Genomic DNA, 22163 nt, shown 5'->3' with positions numbered 1-22163 from the left:
GTACTTATGAGGGTCAAATAAAAGGAAAAAGGAGGACTACGACGGTGGTCTGCAACCCGCGGCTCTCGGGCCGCATGCGGCTCTTTAGCGATGCTTCGGAGCTTTTTTTTTTTTTTTTTTTTAAATGGAAAAAGATGGGGGAGGGAAATATATTTTTTTGTTTTAATAGGATTTCTAGGAGGACAAACATGACACAAACATTCTTTCAATTCATTAATATTGTAATGAAGTTAAACTTGTGGTGGCATAGTACAACAGAGTAGTCACGTGGTGCGTCATTCTCTATAGGATCCACTGCAGGGAAAACAAACATTTAATCATGAAGGCTAATTACGTATTTCTATAGTAGGCTAATATAGCTAGTATCGATAATTATAAGGCTTGTAAAAGGCTTTTAATTTTTTGTGGCTCCAGACATACTGTATCAGTTTTTTTTGTGTTTTTGGGGGTCAAATATGGCTCTTTCAACAGTTTGGGTTGCCAACCCTGAGTCACTACGAGATGTAAGTCGTACTATTGCCACGAGAAAAAAAGTCGCATTAGTACATCGGGTAACGTAGCTGTAATCAGCTACGCATTTTACATACATGTACTGTAGCTGAGAGGTACAACATTAGCCTGGCTAATGAAATATTTCAAATATATCTTTGTTATGGTTCTTCTTGGGGGAAAAAATGAAGAAAAAAAAATTCGCTGTGGCACGACATGGTGAGGCTGTCCGACTCCGATGCAGCCCACCACCACAGCTTCAAAAAATCCTAGGGGAAACACTGTGTTCACAAAATTTCTTCAATGGATTTTGATTGACAATTCTCTTTAGGTTGCAGTAATCTCTTCTAATCAATTTTCTGTGAAAACGGTTGGATACAGAAATTGCCGAACGACCATTTTCTTTAACACTTAGAGCTTACCCTTACTATTGAAGGGTGTTGATCATGAACTTCGAACGTGCAAACTTCCCTATGATTGTGTAGACTCCTGGTGCAGACAAATAGACCTTTAAAAGCTTAGGAAACCTATGCAGGTGTTTTGACTTAATCAGCTAGTAAAGGTGTAACACAATGGATTTTGGGTTTCTATTATCTGTCAGTCATAAGTCATAATTAGCAACAAAGTCCCAAAGGCTAGAAATATTTCATCCTAATGTGTAGAATGACACTAATTATTTCACTTTCTCATCACTATACCATACTATATATATATATATATATATATATATATATATATATATATATATATATATATATATATATATATATATATATATAAATATATTAGGGCTGCAGCTATCAAATATTTTAGTAATCGAGTAATCGACTGAAAATTCTATCGATTAATCGAGTAATCGGATAAAACAAATATATTTTTAGGTGAAGAGCAATTATAAATATACATGAGAAAACAAGACATTTCATCTAATCTTGAACCATTTTCAGTCAATCAATGTCTTTATTTTCGATGTATATTGTAGCTAGAATTTAAAAAAAAAAAAGACTAATTCACTGCTTTCACTCAAAAAACTTTTAGATCTTATTTTAAAAAAAAAAAAAATATATATATATATATATATATATATATATATATATATATATATATATATATTACCTAAAAATGCCGTTACGCTTGATAACACACATCACTTAAAAGTTAGGATTTTTTCCCACGTGTTTCAATTGAATTTCTCTTTGTGTCAAGCCATTTTTAAGTTCTAGTTAAGTTTTAAGTTAGTCTAAACTGTAAGTCCTGATAGTATTTTGACTTTTTGCAGTGTTTAAAATAAATGTATGATACAGGCTGTACTGGAGCACATTAGGGACCAGTGCTACTTGGTGTTTTATCCAGCAATGACTACTGAGCTAAAATTGATAGTTAGCATGATTAAGTTTTTATTTTACACCCTCATCACTCCACAATGCTATGTTATGTTAAAGCCTGTATGTAAGACACGTTAGCCACGCAACGACAGTGGTCATAATTAATTGAAACCTAGCCCTCCGCAGTGCTAACGTAAGGTGAGCTAGTAGTGACAGTAACGTTAATCTTATATATTAGCGCTTAGCGCTCTTTATTAGCGCTTAGCGCTGTACTGCTTTAAGATGGCGACTGTTTAATAACGCTGCCCAGACGGGACCGAGTCTGTCAATGCGCATCTAGTTCAACATACATGTGATCTTTATGAGACGTATCAGACGCTAGCTGTTACCAACTTAGCATCGTGCGGGCTAGTATTTGGCAACGTCGGCGTCGTTTGTGGCGGCTGTCAGCTGCAGTAAGTTTTTTTTTTCCCTTCTTCCTCTCCGCACGTGACAGCGCGTTGTCCCGCATTAAAAGTAGTCTGAGCAAAACGTGATGCTTAGAGCTGTCAAAATAAACGATTACTCGAGGTGAATAAAATTACTCGGATCAGTTTTTAAACTCGAGTTACTTGAGTTGCTCGAGTACTCGTTTCAGCTCTAATATATATACATACATACATATATATACTACAGTGGTACCTCTACATACGAATTTAATTCGTTCCAGGACCTTGTTTGTAAGTCGAAATGGTCGTATGTCGAGCAGGATTTTCCCATAGGAATACATTATAATTCCATTAATTCGTTCCAAAGCCTAAAAACATACACTAAATTCTTAATAAATACTGCTGGCACTGTTACAAATGGCAATTAAACATAGAAAAACAAATAAGTTATAAATAAATAATTCAGAATAATAGAAGAAGAAGAAGAAGAATTAATAATTATTCCTGAAAATAATGTAACGAATCGGATTCTAATATGGCGGACACTTTTTACTGTCCCTGAACGCACCGCGAAGGTGACGTCTCCAGTGAGATAGGTCGGTGCGGTAGAGATAATACTTTCGTTTTCCTGAGAGCAGTCAACTGCTTAAGACAATGAGCGTTTTGTGTTGGATAAGTTCTTAAATAAATGATAAAAACGTGACAAAGCTGGCGATTTCCTTGGCAATGTTACCACAATAATAATTGTCACCTTAACTTATAAATAGTGGCGAACGGTGGTCATAAGAGGACCATGGAGCTGTATTGTTGAGCCGGTTCAGGGACGCGCACCCCAAGCTCATATTTTTCTATAACTTGCATCTTCATTTCAAAGGTAAGCATCACTTTTTTCCTTGTTTCTCCAACTGTATCAACTTTTTTTGAAAACTGTGTTGATTTCTCACATAAGAAAATCCACCGTGGGTTCGTTTGCAGTGCTGTCATGTCGTCGTATTTCGAGCAACTCGTCGGATGTAGAAACAAAAGGCGGCTCAAATTTTACGTCGGATGTCGAAAAGATCGTGTGTCGAAGTGATCGTATGTAGAGGTACCACTGTATATTAGGGCTGTCAAAATTATCGCGTTAACGAGCGGTAATTAATTTTTTTATTAATCCCGTTGAAATATTTGACACAATTAACACACAAATGCCCCCTTCAAACATTAAAATGAGAGCACAGTGAAAGGTGTACTTGTGTTTTTCGGAGTTTTGCCGCCCTCTGCTGGTGCTTGGGTGCGACTGATTTTATAGGCTTCAGCACCCATGAGCATTGTGTAAGTAATTATTGACATCAACAATGGCGGGCTACTAGTTTATTTTTTGATAGAAAATGTTACAAATTTTATTAAAACTAAAACATTAAGAGGGGTTTTGATATAAAATTTCTATAACTCTAATTCTATAAGTCTTTCTATCCATGGATCGCTTTAACAGAATGGTAATAATGGTAATGCCATCTTGTTGATTTATTGTTATAATAAAAAAATACAGTACTTATGTACCGTATGTTGAATGTATATATCCATCTTGTGTCTTATCTTTCCATTCCAACAATAATTTACAGAAAAATATGACATATTTCATAGATGGTTTGAATTGCGATTAATTGCGATTAATTACGATTAATTAATTTTTAAGCTGCAATTAACTCGATTAAAAATTTTAATCGTTTGACACCCCTATACTATATACTATACAGTACTTGGATCATACTACAGTTGTACCTTGACATACGATCGAGTCGACAGTCGACACACGATCTTTTCGACATCCGACGTAAAATTTGACTCATTATTTGTTTCTACATCCAACGACATGCTCGAAATACCACGCACGACGCACGGTGGATTTTCTTGTTCGAGAAATCAACACGGGTTTCAAGAAGGTTAGTGCAGGTGGTGAAACAAGGAAAAAGGTGATGCTTGCCATTGAAATGAAGATGGAAATAATAGAAAAATATGAGTGTGGTGTGCGCTTCCATTAACTGGCTCGAGAGTATGGCCATGGAATGTCTACGATCGCGACGGTCCTCCTCCGACCTCCGTTCGCTAGTCTTTATAAGTTAAGGTGACAATTATTATTGTGGTAACATCGCCAAAGAAATCACCAGCTTCGTCAGGTTTTTATTCATTTATTTCCGAACTTGTGCAACACAACACGCCTACTGTCCGCTGCAGTTGGCGCCAACAACAAAACATTAAAAGAGAAAGTAAAATCTCTACCGCACCTTTCTCACTCTCTGCTCAGGTACAGCACGCAAAACACGGCCGCAACATTAGAACCTGATTCGTTACATTATTGAAGGTATTATTATTATTATTATTACATTATTATTCCGATATTTATTTATAATTTATTTGTTTTGCTATGTGTAATTGTCATATGTGATCGTACCAGCAGTGTTTATCAAGGATTTAGTTTTCGGGCTGTGGAACGAATTAATGGAATTATACAGGTAATGTATTCCTATGGGAAAATCCTGCTCGACATACGACCAATTCGACTTACAAACAAGGTCCTGGAATGAATTAACTTTGTATGTAGAGGTAACACTCTAGATAGATAGATAGATATGAAATAAACTGGGAGGAGACAAATAATAATCCAGTAATAAGGCTTAGTTTACATTTTTAAAAATAGATATTGTGTGAATATATATTTATTAACTGTGTAGAGAGCGAGAGAGACAGCGAGAGAGGATTTCCCCATTTAAATTTCTATTTTGTTTGATTTTAAATATCCATACGGTGTACCTTTTCTTCCAGTGTTTGCAGTGTCACAATGAGGTCCTGGGGAGACATTGGGCCAGTCTGAAACTTCTCTACCCATTCTGCATCCCCTTCCTTCCCCAGCAGGAATCCAACCTGCAGAGCTTGGCCAACCCACCACAGTCCAAGTCTTCCCTTACAGGACCCTGAAGGCCCCACAGCAAAGCCATTGGGCAGTAATGTGGACAGAAATGAGGCAACGGCAGTAGGATTGGAAGGAGCCAAACAGGTGGCCATCATCCTAATAAGAAACTGAAGAAAAAAAGAAAAAAAAGAATCACCAAACAAATCAATTTTCACAGTTTATTAATTTAAACTATATGAAACTACATGAAACCATTCATAGTCATTCCTACCAAATATTCTGCTGTTACACTTTATAGTAGTGTAGAACTGTAGACATAATACATCACTATCAACTTTGTAAAACGTGTACAGTAAATACGTTTTAATTTACCTAAACTACAATACTTGGGAAACAGGTACCTTACAATTTTAACAGCAACATATTAATAATTAATACTATAATGGTAATTCAATGAACTATGCCAATTGCAGTAGATGGTCATTTTTTTGTAATGCTTTTATTGAACAATACGTTTCTTCGATGTAACGCAGGGCAAAGGCATGTCTGGCCAACAATCACCTGCAGGACTCAACTACCATCGTTAGCGGACGTACACTAACTTTAATGCGCTTTATTTGCATTTGCTCTTCTCCCTTTCGGTGTGTTTGTATACATGTAAATAAATTAAAAACGTACACTGCAGGATTTTTTAAAAATCTATAGACGCGTGATTCCATGCGCTAGCAACTTTAGCTAACTAGCAATTAAGATTCCACGACAAATATCGGCCATAATTTTTAACATCGAAAATGATTACATATACTTTAAATGTCTTGGTATTTCGTAACATGTATTTTTACTACCGTTGATATTGCTTCAATATAAACTCTGGAAAAGTATCATCAGCCAGCGAGAAAATAGCCACAGGAAGTTCACATGAGTACTGCTCCGGCTGGAATTGTGAGCTTCTTGTGTCACTTAAAGGTTCCGTCCACAACTCCATTCATTTCACATATTATATACTACTTCTACTACAAAGAGTGGGGAAATGGAATACTTGAATACAAACAAGGACACTCTTGTTAATCATTATTATTACTATTATTATTATTATCATTATTTTGTCTCACTGTCAGAAGACATATCAGCAGTGTTGTTAATCTTACTGAAAAAAAGTAATTAATTATAGTTACAAATTACTTCTCCCAAAAAGTAATTGCGTTAGTAACTCAATTACCTGAATGTAAGAGTAATTAGTTACTTGGCAAAGTAATTGGTGATAATTACTTCTTTTTTTTTTCCCTCAAAAAAAAAAAAAAAAAAAAACACTGGCCACACTATGTGAAGTTTTTTGTGAAGGTTTTTGGTACAATTGGCCCGAGCCCAATTCTTTACCTTAATTTACGCTTTACCCTGGATCAACTGTTAAAAGTTGTTAGAATTGCTCCCATTATTGCATTAGTTCCCTTCTCTCTACTTTCGACATATGAAAGTTTTAAAACTGTTTCATCATTTAAAGATAGATTCAAGTCAAGATTTTGCCGATTTAGAAGTATTTTATATAAAAAGTTGATGAGAAAAGTAATTAATTAGATTACCCACTACTGAAAAAAATAACGCCGTTAGTAACGCCGTTATATTGTAACGCCCTTATTAACAACACTGGTCAAGATTTTGCCGATTTAGAAGTATTTTATATAAAAAGTTACTTAGGTTCACTAGGAAGGTTCTCTACAACAGAGCCGTCCTAAAAAGTATACTGCTTCAAGATGGCGGCTGTCTACTAACGCATTTAGTGCAATGTCTGTCATTTTGCATCTAGTTATATCTATAAACAGCACATGTAATATCTACCATGTCTACCATATCTACCATAACATGGGGGCGTAGTTTGTAGGCTATCGGCTACAACATGTATTATTGGTGCTACCTAGCATCGCGTCTGCTCGGCGTCACAACTTTCTTGCCTCTCCCCACTCCTGCTCTGCACTGTCGTCTCGGTGAGTCCGTCTCCCTCAGACTTTTCTACCAGTATAGTAACGCATAGTAACGCATGCCTTTCCGTCCTCAGTAACGGTAACGGCGTTGCCACGATGAGAAAAGTAATTAATTAGATTACCCACTACTGAAAAAAATAACGCCGTTAGTAACGCCGTTATATTGTAACGCCGTTATTAACAACACTGCATATCAGATAATATAACTTCTGTTTGAGGTCAGTTAGGATCAGACGTTGGTAGAGTAGCCAAAAATTTTACCTATGTAAGAGTAGCGTTACTTCAAAATAATATTACTAAAGTAAAAGTAGTCATCCAAAAAATGTACTAAAGTACAAGTAAAAAAGTGTTTGGTGAAAAGAATTCTCAAGTAATGAGTAACATAGTGAGTAACTGTTTAAGATGTTTAATGTTATTTTTTTTCTCTCAGAACAAAGTTATCTCTATGAACTGTTAATATTATTCTGTACTAAAACATAATACATAACCACATTAAGCCAAATAAATCCCCAAAAAATCTCAACTTAATTCCAGCGAGAAAAAAATCTACAGAAATTAAGCATTATTAGTCCAAAGAATGAGTGCCCTCAAATAAAGGAACCATATTTCCTATTATTATGAAAAAGTAAAAGGATCATACACTGCTGGCCAGAAATATTGGCACCCCTGCAAAAAAACAGGTGTTGGCAATGACTAAATCAAACTTCCAGCCAGTTAAAATGGATTTAACCTCTGTCCTTTGTGGGTACCACATTGAGCACGGAGAAAAGAAAGAAGACCAAAGAACTGTCTGAGGGCTTTAGAACATAGGCGGAGATTGACTTTTCGGGCATGGGGGGCACAACATGTTGATAACCCCGAAACGCAGTGTCAGCAATAAAATTAACTTACAAGAATATTTCTAATAATAAGTTGACAATGAGCGTTTTTTGCTTCCCATCATTCTTGAGGGGAATTCTAAATCAGGCTGCTTAGGCAATACTTTTTGCCAAGATCGTCATCCATTGAATATGGTATGCCCGCCGGTGTCGTGCCAATGTAGTTACCCTAGTCATAAATTGTATCCCTGGGCGGAGCAATATGGAGGTAGATTTGTGTCTATAATTCAATCCAAAAAAAAAAAGTTGCTTCACTAAAAAAAAAAAAAGTTCAATGAAAATATATATTTTCTACCCAAAAGATTGTCGCTTCAAATAAAAAATAAAGATAAAAACATGTTTGAAGGCAAAAATATATATATATATTTTTTTTTTTAATGAAGCAACTTTTTTGATTAGAGTAATGTCGATTTGTGTTTGGGTCACATTTTGGCTAGGACATTTTTGTCATTATTCAATCAAAACATAAGTTGCTTCAAAAATATATATATTTTCAAAAAGAAAAATCACTTCAATAAAAAATAGAAAAAATTCAATCATGGAAAATTTTTTTGAATGCGAAAAAATATTTGAAATTGAAAAATTTGCATTTGAACACTTACTTTTTTTTTGATTGAAGCAACTTTTTTGATTGGAGAAATGTCGATTTGTGTTTGGGTCACATTTTGGCTAGGACATTTTTGTCATTATTCAATCAAAAAATATATATTTTCACAAAAAAAAAATCACTTCAATCAAAAAAAGAAAAAATTCAATCATGGAAAAATTTTTGGAATGCGAAAAAATATTTGAGATTGAAAAATTTGCATTTGAACACCTAATTTTTCATTGAAAAAGTTTTCTTTGATTGAAGCAATCCGTTTTGTGTTTGAGCCATATTATGGGTAGGACATTTGTGTCTAAATCATTTAATCCCCAAAAATGTTGTTTCAATCAAAAAATATTATCAATCAAAGAAAAAAAATCATTTGAAAAATAAAATTGCCCTCCCCTATTTCTTTTTTAACTTATATGCAAATTAAATGACCGTCTAAGTTACTAGTCACATGATCTGTTCGAAAAATAATTTTGACCCTTTATAAAAATATATTTTTTTGTTGATTTCATTGTGTCTACCATGTGCAGTGTCATCAATAAGTGTAAAGTCCATGGCACTGTTGCTAACCTCCCTAGATGTGGACGGAAAAGAAAAAATGACGGTAGATTTCAACGAAAGATTGTGCGGATAGTGCATAAAGAACCTCGACTAATATCCAAACAAGTTCAAGTTGTCCTGCAGTCCGAGGGTACAACATTGTCAACCCGTACTATCCGTCAGCGTCTGAATGAAAGGGGACTCTATGGTAGGAACCCCAATAAGAACCCACTTCTTTAAAAAAAAAAAATTTTTAACCTATCCTGTTCAGCTGATTGACACAGAAAATGGAAGTCTAAGTGCCCGGGTTGTCTGAACAGTTTTAATGTTTCACATTGAGAGTCTGATATACTCCCATTGTGATCATTCAAAATACCTATTTATTATGACAAAGCAGCGAACAGGAAGGGATTATGGGGGACAGAAGAAAAGCAACACAAGAAAAGAAAGAAAAGAAACATGCACAAACAACAACAAGAAATACATAGAACATCTAGACTGATTATTAATATGCTGGTGCCATCGTCAGCGAGATGTATTTCCGGTTTACACCATGTGGGGGCCTATTGGCCAGTGAAAGAGGGGGACGGGGGTGGGGGTGTCTATAAGCTAAGTGAGTGAAAGAGGTAGAGTGTACACAAATCAGTTCTGTGATCTAGAACCCAGTAATCATGTGAATCTCTTATGAATGTAAGCCCGTTGGCGACCAACCCTACGCCGCCCCATCGCCAATCCCGGCACCAGGAGCCCCAACCCGAGCATGCCCTACCGCATCCAGCAGCACGCGAGCTCCATCGGGCGCAACCAGACAAGCGCAGCCCATCCCTCCTCCCGCAGCCCAGCAAAGGAGCCATCACCCCCCCCCCTCACCCCCGGGATCCAGGGTGGTCCCCCGGGCCACCCGCGCACCCATCAACCGGCCTTCAGGGATGGCAGGAGGGGACGCACCACCAACCCCACGTCCACACCCACCCGGGCCACGAGCCACAGCCACAGCCCCCCCAACCAGCACGGCACGCCACGGGACCCCCAGCGGCCCACCAAGCCCAAGGCAGGGCAGGGCCCCCCGCCGGTGCAGGCAACACCCAGCCGATACACCGGCGCCCAGCCAGCGGTCCGCGACGGAGCACAGGGCAGATGTCCAGTCAGAGAAGAGGGAAAGGTGGAGGCAGGAGAACGCCGAGGAACTGCCACGGGGCGATGCTAGGTCGGAGCCCCGACCCCCCACCCCACTCCCGCGGCCAGCAGCCCAAGCAGAGGGGAGGCCACACCCCAGGAGCCACGCCATAAGGAAAAAGTGTGGGACCCACCTACCACACTATTACTGTGGCTGCCAGGTTCCCGGCTGGCAGCCATCACCCAGCACCGTGATGGGATTGTGAGGGGAGGGTAGTGCAATGTATGCATTAAAATAGGAGAGCTTGGCTTAGGGCAGTGGGACCGCAGCATGGAATTTCTGCCCAGCCGCCCGTCCCACCGCCCTTTGCCGGAGCTCTCCTGTGGAGTATGATGTGTGTGGTGCATTTAAAAAAGGTGCAGGGATGGCGTGGCCTATCGTGAAGAGGCAACCGTGAGGTACCCCCGCCCAACAGGTCCCAACCATCCCACAACCTTGGTGTGTGGTGCATTAAAAACAGGGGGGAGCCGGGCCGGGACTGTAAAACCCCGTCCCAACTCTCCCTGGAGAAATGTATGAGCACGTAAGTGCCAGAGTGAAAGATATTTACAGTGCCGAAGTGAGAAGTGCGTGAGTTAAGAGGCAGGCTGCCTCGGGCGTGGCCCCGTCCACCAGAACCACCGGCCGCAGGGCGGGAGAAGCGTCAGGGCCCCGATCAATCCCCGCCCCAGACCACCCACGGCGCCTCCGCGACCGCCCCCCCCCCCCCACTCACCGAGCACCCACCCCGCACTCCGAGCAGGCGCCACGCCGAGCACCGGCGACCAGGGCACGTCCACCCCACCGGCAAGGGACAACAAGCCCCACCCAAGGCCACGTGGGCCCCGTTGACGGCCCCGCCAGCAGGGGGGCAGCGGCAGCCGCCGCGGCCCAGAGAGGCGGACAGGGCTGGGGACAGAACAAGGGGACAAAAGCGCACCCCCCACAACCCACCCTCGGGCCAGGAGGGCCGCGGGGTATGGCACCAGAGGGCACCTCCCCGGCACCCGGTACAGGGAGACGCGGCTCCGGCCGGGCGGACCCGGGAGGGAACCATGGCCGCCGCATACACCCCCTGCCCCCCACCCCAACTCCTCCCCACCCCGGCCGGCCGGGGAAGGGTCGCGACCCCGGACCGGCACCCGCGCAGCACCCCCACCCGCCCACGACACCAGCGCGTGCCCGACGGGACCCCCACACAGCCCGACGCAACCAGACAAGCCCCGGCCGAAAATCCCGGGGGCCAAGACCAGTGAGGCCAGTGAGCTGGTGTTTAGTGAGAGTGAGGTGGAAGACCGCTTGAAAGGGCTGCGTGGACTAAAAAGGCAACACCGACGTAATGTCTGAGCCACTCTTTTGGGTAAATACAAATTAAGCATCATTTTCTGTTTTTTACTGAGTCAGTATTAGGTTATGTTTACCTCAACGCAAATGCTCACTGAAACTCTGAAAATGAGAACAATGTTTCATTAGGGGACTCACCTGGGATGATTGAAAATACCTCTTGAGTTTGATGTTCTGTAAGTCCTGTTTTCCTGGTTAAATGTCTTTCAAAATAAAGCTAGGTGGAAAAAGTAAGAGCCAAAGTATTTTTATTCATCTAATGTATTTTCAGAGCATAAACTACGACAGCCTTGAAAAGCATTCAGTTTAAGTTTAAAAATGAGAAAAAGTTTGGTTGAACTGTCCATGGCCCCTGAAAATAGGTCCCCAATGTTTTTAGTCAATATGAATGTGTCCAAAAATATATTTATATGGTAATTGAAAAACAAAATGAATTGTCTTTGTGCTTTCATGACTACTCGAGAACCTATTCGTTTTTCCACATTATATGAAAAGAAGACAGTACCGTAGTTTTCTTCAGCAAACTGTACCACAATGATAATGTATTTCATTAGGAAGGACTCTGGTGGCTTATAGATCCATATTTTATGTGGTCCAAGTGCGTCAGCAAGTAGGACATTACAGTGTGTCCTTATTTCTGGGTCATTCCAGAATTTGAGGACTTTTAACATCCCACGCATCAAAGATGAAATAATCCCAATGCAAAAATCCTAAAACATCCAGTCTCTGAGCAAATTTACTTCAAGGAAAAAAAAAACTTGAAAATATTTAAATGCCAATTAAGTCCACAGTAAGTACCCCCCAACATGACACTTTTCTCTCGTCCCGCTCCCTTTAAATGATTGTCAAGAAGGCAAACAATATCTGCATACTGTATGTAAACTGAGCAAATTTGGCTGTCTTGACAAAATACAAATCTGATAGGAACATATTCAAACTTTTAATCAAAATCAACATTTTAATCATAGCAACATAAGATGCTTTGAGAAAAATCCAAATTGCAAAAGAACTTGCATTACTAGCAATACATCTGTTTTTATTTTTAAAAATAGGATAATAAAATATAAAATAAAATAAATAAATAAAACAAAATCCGTTAATGCAGATACTTAATTACTAAGTTGAATCTCAAATAGAACAGTTAAAATTATGTTGTTTTTTTGTGTACGGGATGGTATTATTTGTTTCATTGCTGTACTGGCGGACCCTGTACTCCGCATAAACGACAAAATATTTTCTCTTGCATGTAATTTTGTTGATGCTTATCCAATTTTCTCTCTTATATAACATATAAAATCTGAAATCTTGTATTTTTATTCATTTCAGATATACCGTTCTATTAATGATCTCCAGTCGATTAACAAAAAATTAAACTGATAGGCACGCACTATTATTCAAAAATAGTTATCATCCAAAACATACATTCAAAGGCATCATTAAATCACAACTCATCCGTTTTCATAGAATTTGTACCTTCTCAGAGGATGTAGAAGAGGCTACAAACATTTTGTTTAAAGCCTTGCGCCCGAGAGGCTACTCTAAAAGATTTCTCCGTACTTTAAAATCGGATATCAAACATTCATATAAAGAAGGCAAGTATAATATAGCATTACAAAAACTATCCCAACAGGAAAATGAAACTAAAAATACATTATTACCTATGATAACCACATATTCCAATCACTTAACGAAATTCAATATTGGAATAAAGAGGAATTTTCAAAAATTGCAACAGGTGCAGGAGGAGATGGGGGAAGTTAAATTAATTCGGGCGTTTAGACGCAACAAAAATTTAAAGGATTTATTAGTACACACGGCTTTTGGCCAGAATAAGGAAAAAAATAAATGGGAAACAATGCAGATGGGATACTCACCATTCCTGTATAACAGAATAACGGGTCAGGGCTTACCCATTTTTCAAAAACTTGACATGTATACCTCTAATATAATATATGTAATACAATGTGGTAAGTGTAAAAAAATATATATAGGGGAAACAGGCAGGTCTCTATTAACTAGAATTAAAGAACATATACACCTTATTAAATACCCTCATAAAAGATCCTATATATTGTATAGCCATTTCCAAAATTGTGGAATCGAAAATTTCAGATTTAAAGGCATTCAGAGCGATATAACATGGTCTAGAAGGCAAAGACTCAGGTCGGAACATCATTGGATCAGAACATTAGGCACGGTACATCCACAAGGTCTGAATGAAAAAACATAATACCATTGTTTTGATGGCCGGGGGACTGGGAATGCCTTCCCACACTGGTCTTGGTCCGGTTGTTGTCGGGGGCGGGGGGTCCGATTAGGGAAGACCCATCCATTGAATTGTGTTTTGTAAATAAAGGTTTGTTTATTTTATTTTATTTTTTTTTTGTACTGTTGTGACACTGTGTGTATATTAGCACTTGTTGTATAGCACTTATTATTGAAGCACTTAGGTTGGCCTTACTAGTCGGATGGTCCGCTTCGGACTTCACCGGTCTTATTCTGCCCCCCCGGGTGGTCTTGGAGGAATTGGGGGCGGGACTTCGATTTGACATGCAATGCCAGTGGAAAGCACTTATATTGATCAATTGTTGTATATATTGTAAATAATGGTTTCTATTTATTGAGTAGTGTAAATAAATTTTTCCAATTGTAAATAGAGTGATTTGTGGTGTTAATAATGACTGTGTTACAATGTATATATTTGTGGTGTTGCAGGTCTGGCTTGGTCCCGCTCCTAGTATTAAATGGGTTCTTTTTGGGGGGGGAGGAGGGGGTTTATTCCCCTTGCCCTGCCCCCCCACACTAACCCCAAAAACTCGGAGCCCCCTGGGGCCTCCCGTGGGCTGAAATGTCAGCCCCCCTCCATGTGGGGACGGGGGAGGTGGGGAGTCTCTTCCGATCTCGCGCGGCTTTCTAAATAATTTTTTTCGCTAGGGAATTGTGCATAGACTGGCCCTGCCCTATTCTAATCTTAACGATCGAATTACGTTGCTTGTCCTAAACCCTAATTAATAAATATATATTAAACTAATCTCAAGTTCTCAATACCAGATTTATATAAATTATACATTAATTATTTATACATAACCCTAGAAACCCTAATGAATAAATATATATTGCTAATCTCAACTTCTCACACTAGATTTATATAAATTATACATTAATTATTTATACATAACCCTAGAAACCCTAATAAATAAATATATATTGCTAATCTCAAGTTCTCACACTAGATTTATATAAATTATACATTTATTAATTATACATAACCCTAGGAATTAATTAACCCTAGGAGGACGAACCCTAGTCAATATTTAAACCCTAAATGGAACAAATATACATATTAACCCTAGCAATCAACGAACCCTAGAAAGACGAAGCCTGAGTGGGGTTCCTAATAAGATAACTGAGTGGGGTCCCTATTAATATATCGAATGGGGTGTCTGATTATACGACCGAATATGGCCTCTAATTACATAGCCAAGTGGGGTCCTTAATTGTAGGACCGAGTGGGGTCCCTAATTATGTGACCGAGAACTTCCTATTGTTAGGACTGGGACAACGCGTTATAATAGGATTTTAATTTGCAATTGATTAAAATATAAATTGGAAAAATCGATGCACTTTTGGAAATGCTATACAAAGGGAGTTAAAAAACATATAAATGAGTTTTTTAAGATATATTCTGTGATATATATATATATAATCTTTTTTATAAATATTGGTGTATGTGTGTGTATATATGTATATTATATAGATGTATATATATGGATATATATGTACATATAAAAATATTGCCTGTATGGCTATTGTATGATACCCTGACCTGTTATTCTGCAATTCCCAATATATATTTCTATATGTATTATAAGTAAATTCATTCACTATTCCCCACTAAAACATAGCAGAAAATTGCAAACTCTATCCAGAAGGAATATTCTATAAACATAATTACTGTTTTTCTTATAACCAAAGATTGGACTTGTGCCAGTGCCAGTGAAAAAATTTCCTTTTTTCACTCTCTATATGTATAATTCACCTAAACAACTAACTCTAAAATCGTGATCTACTAGCTGTTCGCCTTATATTTGTTTGCTTTGGGATCTTCCCTGACACAAACCCTAACATGCAGATGTGCAGATTCGCATTTATATGCAGCTGACTGGATCTAATTTGAATATTCAATATTTAAATTTCAGCTTTGCTCTGATTGGCCGTCGATAGAGTGTATGTGACAGTGGGAAACTCATGGGCACTGACAATGCGTGTGGTAACTTTGACATAACTTGGAGATGCGGACTATGACTGTTTTTTAAAGAAAACAATGTTTGCTATTTCACAAATATACAAATATAAAATATTTACTCACTTGACACTCCAAGTACAACTGGGGTCCGTGTGTGTGCGCATGCAAAGAAGCGTATTTCAGTCTAGAGGCAAGCTTAGGCTAGGAGTTCTTGGTCCCAAAATCGTCAGCTGTTACTTATTTCTACTTAAATAAAACATTCACTTACTTGACGCCAACACACGCACACGGTGTGTCAAGGCTGGATGACATTGTCATATTGCAGACGTCTGGAATGCACAGGAGATTAAAAAAAAAAAAAAAAGTTGATCGAGAACCAAGCGAGGAGGCAGATGTTTGCAACCCGGGCAAAGTGCCTCTCAGCCGACTGGCTGGACAACGAAAAGGGGTGGGGAAACAATGTGACAAAGACAGGAACTGGTCTTTCGACAAGAGTCACAACAGAAAATGCACATATATGCATTTCAATACTGTTTTAATCATCTAATGTATACTTGATACAGCACAGTTTAAAACCACAATGATGTGACATGCTTGCCTGCCTCCTATGCGCTCCCGATACTAGTGGGCATAGAGGAAGAACAAAGAGGGCAAGTACTTGTGTAATATGGCACGGTGTGATGTCATACTGTGACAAAATTCAAAACCTACCATTCGCTGAATGAATTTACTTGCAAAAACAAACTACCAGATAGCACACAACAACTAGGGCACACTCTTATACATGAAACAGTTTAAAATATCAGAAAATGACTTTAGTGCCTCTTTAAAATTCTCGTGTCTGGTAATATCTGGCTCAGTGCAGCAGACACGATGAAACTCAAAATTAACATTTGTGCGATTATTACCTTGAATTTTGTATAAATAACATTTCTAATATTCATATCAAGAATTCATCTGTGGTGGAGAAACATGTCTTTAAATCTTAAAAGTCCTTTAAAAAAATCCCCACGAGGAATTCACCAGGAAATATTACAATTAATAAAGACAAATTCAATCAAATGTGATCAAATATGATCAAAATATATTAAAACAGATCTTTGGGTGATGAAAATATTCTTTACTCATGAAAGTTACTGTTGATGGTTGATTCAACTGGACTTCTGTTGCCTCTCTTGCGTATTCTTTGTCTTGCTTTGACTGCAATCAGATCATGTTTTTTAGGAACACGTTTAGGTTAAATGACAGAGAGGTTTCTCTTAAAGTTGTATTAACCTTCAGAACATTTCACTTGTGGTTTCTCCCACTGTCCGTCTGCTTTACAGCGAACCACTGGTAAGTGACGCTGTGTGAAGCCTGGGTTGCATTGATACCGGACGATTGAGTTCACTGGGTATTCCTCTCTCCTCTTACCATACATGTGGGCATTCTCCACCTCGGGAGGGGCACCACAAGACACTGCGAAAAAAAAACCATCTATGACATACCAGATATAAGTGGTCATGGACTAAGGTGTGAGACCTTGGCTGACATACCTGGGCCTTTTTTGCAAGTAAATGGTAGATGGTAGTTGCAAGGCACATCATTCCACTGGCCCTTGTCATGCCAGATCATCACCACGCAGTCTTCTCCAGAGTTAAAGTAATTATCTGGCTGATTTGGCTTCCAGTTTTCATATTGCTGTAGGTCCCAAAAATATGGGTAGATAATAATATAGTAGTATGAGGAAATCAGTATGACAAAGCAATAACAATAAGCAATATGTGGTATTTGATGTTCAGTTCTGTCAGTCTGTCAAAGCTACTGCACAGTTGGGTGTATACAGGTAGAGTGTATTGTTAAAATGTCATTTTGTTGTGGGAAGTACCCTATTCAAATTTCAGTTTAACATGAAAACAAGTTTGTGCCAGAAAGTGCTATAGCATCTATATGCAGAACACTGATGCACTAAAAATACAAAAATAAACACAAAACAGTTTTAACATACAAGCCAGTAGAGGTGTGCAAAATTTCCGATTCTTAGATTGTTCGCGATTCGGCCGTGGAAGATTCGAGAACGATTCACAAACATCCAAATTCCGATTATTTAAATATGCGAAGTAACGCGGAAGTACACAACACTCAGCGCGCCGCGCGGTCTTCGGGACGGAAAGAGCGAGAGTAGCTAAACATCATGCTTCCCATTACCCGGCCCCTCGGGTAATGCCAATGCTCAACTCACGGCTCTAGCTCAACTCATGCAACGAGATAAAAAAACACAACAACATACCTGACTGCTGCCGAAAAGCTGCTACAAGTACATCCATATAATGTTACGGTGGATATCATTTATACAGGACTAGATGCAATATAGATTTGGTAGTATTAGCAGCACATCTACAAAAAGCTAGATATGGGCGTTATAAACGGCCGCCATCTTAAAGCAGTACACTTCCCTGCAAGGCTGTTGTAGCGAACCTTCCAAGCAAACCTAATTAACTTTTTATCTAAAATACTCCTAAATCGGTAAAATATTGACTTGAATCTATCTTTAAAATAGTTTTAAAACTTTCACATGTCGAAAGTAGACAAAAGGGAAATTATGGAATAACGGGAGCAATTTTAACAAATTTAACGGTTGATTCACAACATTAAATTAATTGAATGTAGTTTAAAGCTGCTGATACAGAATGGGGACTGGAGTTTTTTATTTAATGTTATTTTTGTATATTTGTTTACTGCTATATGTTAACTTGATACTGAAATAGTAGTGTGGTTTAGCCTGAGAGTATTTTTGAACAATTTTGGAACTAATGTACAAAACATTAAAAAAAAAAAAAAAAAAAAGAGAGAAAAAAAAAAAAGGAGGGGGGTGCATCAATAATCGTTTTATAATCGAATCGGAGCCTCTGAATCGTGATCGTAATCGAATCGTTAGGTGCCCAGAGATTCCCAGCTCTACAAGCCAGATTCCAAAAAGGTTGGCACACTATACTGTGGATAACAACTAAATGCAATGATTTGGAAGTGCCAAAATTCAGTATTTAATTCTGAATACAACATAGATGAGAAGTCAAAAGTAAACTGAGAAAATATGTTGATTTTAAATTCCATGGTCTCAACAAATCTCAAAATACAGCGGTACCTCTACATACAGTGAGGAAAATAAGTATTTGAACACCCTGCGATTTTGCTCCCACTTAGAAATGATTGGCTGGTTTGAAATGTTCATTGTAGGTGCTTGTCCACTGTGAGAGACAATCCAAAGAAAAAAAAATCCAGATATCACAGTGTAAGATATTTTTAAAAATGTATTTGAATTATACTGCTGCAAATAAGTATTTGAACATCTGGCTATTAGCTAGAATTATGAGCCTCAAAGACCTGACTTTTTTTCCCCCTGTTTAAGGCGGTTAGCTGCATATAAACACCTGTCCACCCCGTACAATCGGGAAGACTTATATTACTAACATGGTCAAGACCAAAGAGCTGTCTAAAGAAGCCTGAGGCAGAATTGTAGACCTCTGAAAGGCTGGAAAAGGTTATGGGGCAATTGCCAAGTAGCTTGATGATACAAGATCCACTGTTAGAGCAATTATTAGAAAATGGAAGACGCCAAAGATGACTGTCACTGTCCCTCGGACTGGGGCTCCATGTAAGATCTACCTCGTAGGGTCTTAATGATCCTAAGAATGGTGAGGAATCAGCCAATAGCTACACAGGAGGAGTTGGTCAATGACCTGAAAGGAGCTGGGACCACCGTTTTCAAGGTTACTGTTGGTAATACACTGAGACGTCACGGTTTAAAATCATGCATGGGACGGAAGGTTCCCCTGCTTAAACCGGCACATGTCTTAAGTTTGCCTATGACCGTTTGGATGATCCAGAGGAGTCATAGGAGAAAGTCATGTGGTCATATGAGATTAAAATGGAATTTTTTGGTCTTAATTCCACTCATAGTGTTTGGAAAAAGAAGAATGATGAGAACCATCCCAAGAACACCATCCTTACTGCGAAGCATTGGGGTGGTAGCATCATTTTTCTATAGATGGATACTGAACGACTGCACTGTGTTAAGGAGAGGATGACCAGGGCCATGTATTGTGAGATTTTGGGAAAAACCTAATTCCCTCAGTTAGAGCATGTCAGGCCCAGGGCCAGGCAAGTGTCTGTCATTCAATTAGGATCAGCACCTGACGGGCGGAGCGATGGCAGCTGCCTGCAATCATCATCAACAGCCTACATAAGCCAGCCAGAGCTCCACCACATCACTGGATCGTCTCTTTCAGTTCACTGTTAGTGCCCTCTCGCGTTTTGAATCTTTCTGTGTGGACTCAACTGATCATCGACCTATTTGCTTTGTTCCAGGATCTTGCCTACGCTTCTCGTTATTGGTACCTTTGCCCGGAATCTTCACGCCAGACTTCACAGCCCTGTGAACAATAAACTGCTGCTACAATAAACTCAGATCCTCGTTATCTCTCGTGCCTGTTTTGAGGGTTCTCACCCCACGATCATAACAGCACGATCCAGCCACAATATGGACCCCGCAGGCACAGAGGACACACCCCAGCACCAACCAGCTCCGTTGGTGGACCAGCACAACCAGGCAATCCAATACCTCCTCACCCAGGTAACAAATATCTCACAATCACTGCTTTCACTTCAAGCCAAGCTCACGTCCTTGCCACATGCACACCGAGCTCCGTCACCTCAACGAGCACCTGCCCCGTTTGCAACACCGCTTGTGCAGCCCCTGCATGAACCCATGGTGCCGACGCCCGCTCCCTATGATGGCGACCTGGGTGCCTGCAGGGCGTTTCTGGTCCATTGCAGCCTCGTGTTTGAGCAGCAAAGCCTCACATATAGCAACGACCGAGCCAAGATCGCCTACCTTATCGGCTGTCTTCGTGGCAACGCCTTGTCGTGGGCGAGCGCCGCATGGGAAAGGGGCTCGACAGCATGTTCCTCCTATGCCTGCTTCACGGAGGAGATGCGAAAGGTATTTGACCACCCTGTGCGCGGTAGGGAGGCCGCTAAGCGTTTGATGTCGCTTCACCAAGGCACTCGCAGCGTGGCAGAATACGCCGTGGAATTCCGTACCCTCGCCGCCGAGAGCAGATTCAACGAGGAAGCCCTCCAAGAAGTGTTCGTCGGCGGCCTTAGTGAGTCTCTGAAGGATAAACTGGCCTCCCGTGACGAATCCAACTCTCTCGACGCGCTCGTTAGTCTGGCGATCAGGATAGATTGTCGACTCAGGGAGCGTAGACGGCAGCGGCGTGACCCCCCCCCGCCTGCCATCCCCACGCATCCTTTGGAGAGGCCCGTCCCGTTGTCGCCTCCTGCAGCGGTGGCCTCGGCCCCAGTAGGGGGTTCAGAGCCCAAGCAGCAGGGCCGTACCAGGCTCTCGGCAATGGAACGCTCTCACTGGCTCCGCTCAAGTTTGTGTTTTTATTGCGGTGGTAGTGATCATCTCCTACAGACCTGCCCAGTCCGCCCAGGCTCGCCGATAGGAAGGGAGGCGTTGGTGAGCCATACTACAAACGCTTCCTCCCGTCGTCTTCTGCTACCGGCTTCCCTCTCATGGGAGGGCTGCGTTAGCAAGGTTACTACGTTGGTCGATTGCGGAGCAGACAAGAGCTTCATAGACCGCTCCATCGTGTCGCGATTGGGCATCAAGACCCGCCAGCTGGACGCTCCTTTGAGGACCACCGCACTCAATGGACAGCTTTTGTGCCGGGTGGAACGTCAGACCGAGCCAATTAACCTCTGCCTATCCGGGAACCATCGTGAGGTAACCACTTTTTATGTCTTTGATTGCCCACTTACACCATTAGTGCTGGGCCTCCCTTGGCTCCGAGAGCACAATCCCAGTATAGACTGGTCTCACCCCAAGCTGACAGCCTGGAGTCCTGCATGCCACACGAAGTGTCTCCGGTCCGCTCTTATTCCCAATACACCGGCTCCAGTACCACCCACACCTGACCTCTCCGCCATTCCAGACTGTTACCATGATTTTGCGCACGTTTTCAGCAAGGACCGCGCCTTGGCCCTTCCTCCTCATTGCCCTTATGATTGCGCCATCGAGCTCTTGCCTGGTGCCGCTCTGCCAAAGGCACGCCTTTACAACATCTCGCGGCCCGAGCAGGAGGCCATGGAGAGGTACATTGCAGACTCGTTGGCGGCAGGCATAATCCGCTCCTCTTCTTCCCCAATTGGCGCGGGGTTCTTTTTCGCTGGGAAGAAGGATGGCTCGCTGCGGACCTGCGTTGACTACCGGAGTTTGAACGACATCACGATCAAGAACAGGT

At 40.6% G+C, this 22163-nt stretch overlaps 2 protein-coding genes across 4 annotated transcripts in view; both read right to left on the bottom strand.

The window, feature by feature from the left end:
* The window catches only part of LOC130920047 (zinc finger and SCAN domain-containing protein 2-like), an 85005-nt gene extending 78925 nt beyond the window's left edge, over positions 1-6080 (bottom strand). For both annotated transcript variants that reach the window (XM_057842887.1, XM_057842879.1), the window contains exons 1-2: positions 5981-6080; positions 5036-5302 (exon numbers count right to left, since the gene is read on the bottom strand). In XM_057842887.1, the coding sequence (XP_057698870.1) occupies positions 5036-5290 (255 nt within the window). In that variant the 5' untranslated portion in view covers positions 5291-5302; positions 5981-6080. The remainder of the gene's footprint in view (positions 1-5035; positions 5303-5980) is intronic.
* Positions 6081-16397: 10317 nt separating this feature from the next.
* The window catches only part of LOC130927467 (aggrecan core protein-like), a 41483-nt gene continuing 35717 nt past the window's right edge, over positions 16398-22163 (bottom strand). For both annotated transcript variants that reach the window (XM_057853328.1, XM_057853335.1), the window contains 3 exons: positions 17409-17553; positions 17149-17331; positions 16398-17073 (listed from right to left, as the gene is read on the bottom strand). In XM_057853328.1, coding sequence (XP_057709311.1) covers positions 16994-17073; positions 17149-17331; positions 17409-17553 — 408 coding nt within the window. In that variant the 3' untranslated portion in view covers positions 16398-16993. The remainder of the gene's footprint in view (positions 17074-17148; positions 17332-17408; positions 17554-22163) is intronic.

The sequence above is a fragment of the Corythoichthys intestinalis genome, chromosome 1 (genome assembly GCF_030265065.1).
Source record: "Corythoichthys intestinalis isolate RoL2023-P3 chromosome 1, ASM3026506v1, whole genome shotgun sequence".
In the NCBI taxonomy this organism is placed as follows: Eukaryota; Metazoa; Chordata; class Actinopteri; order Syngnathiformes; family Syngnathidae; genus Corythoichthys; species Corythoichthys intestinalis.
This window is presented reverse-complemented; position numbering and strand designations above follow the sequence as displayed.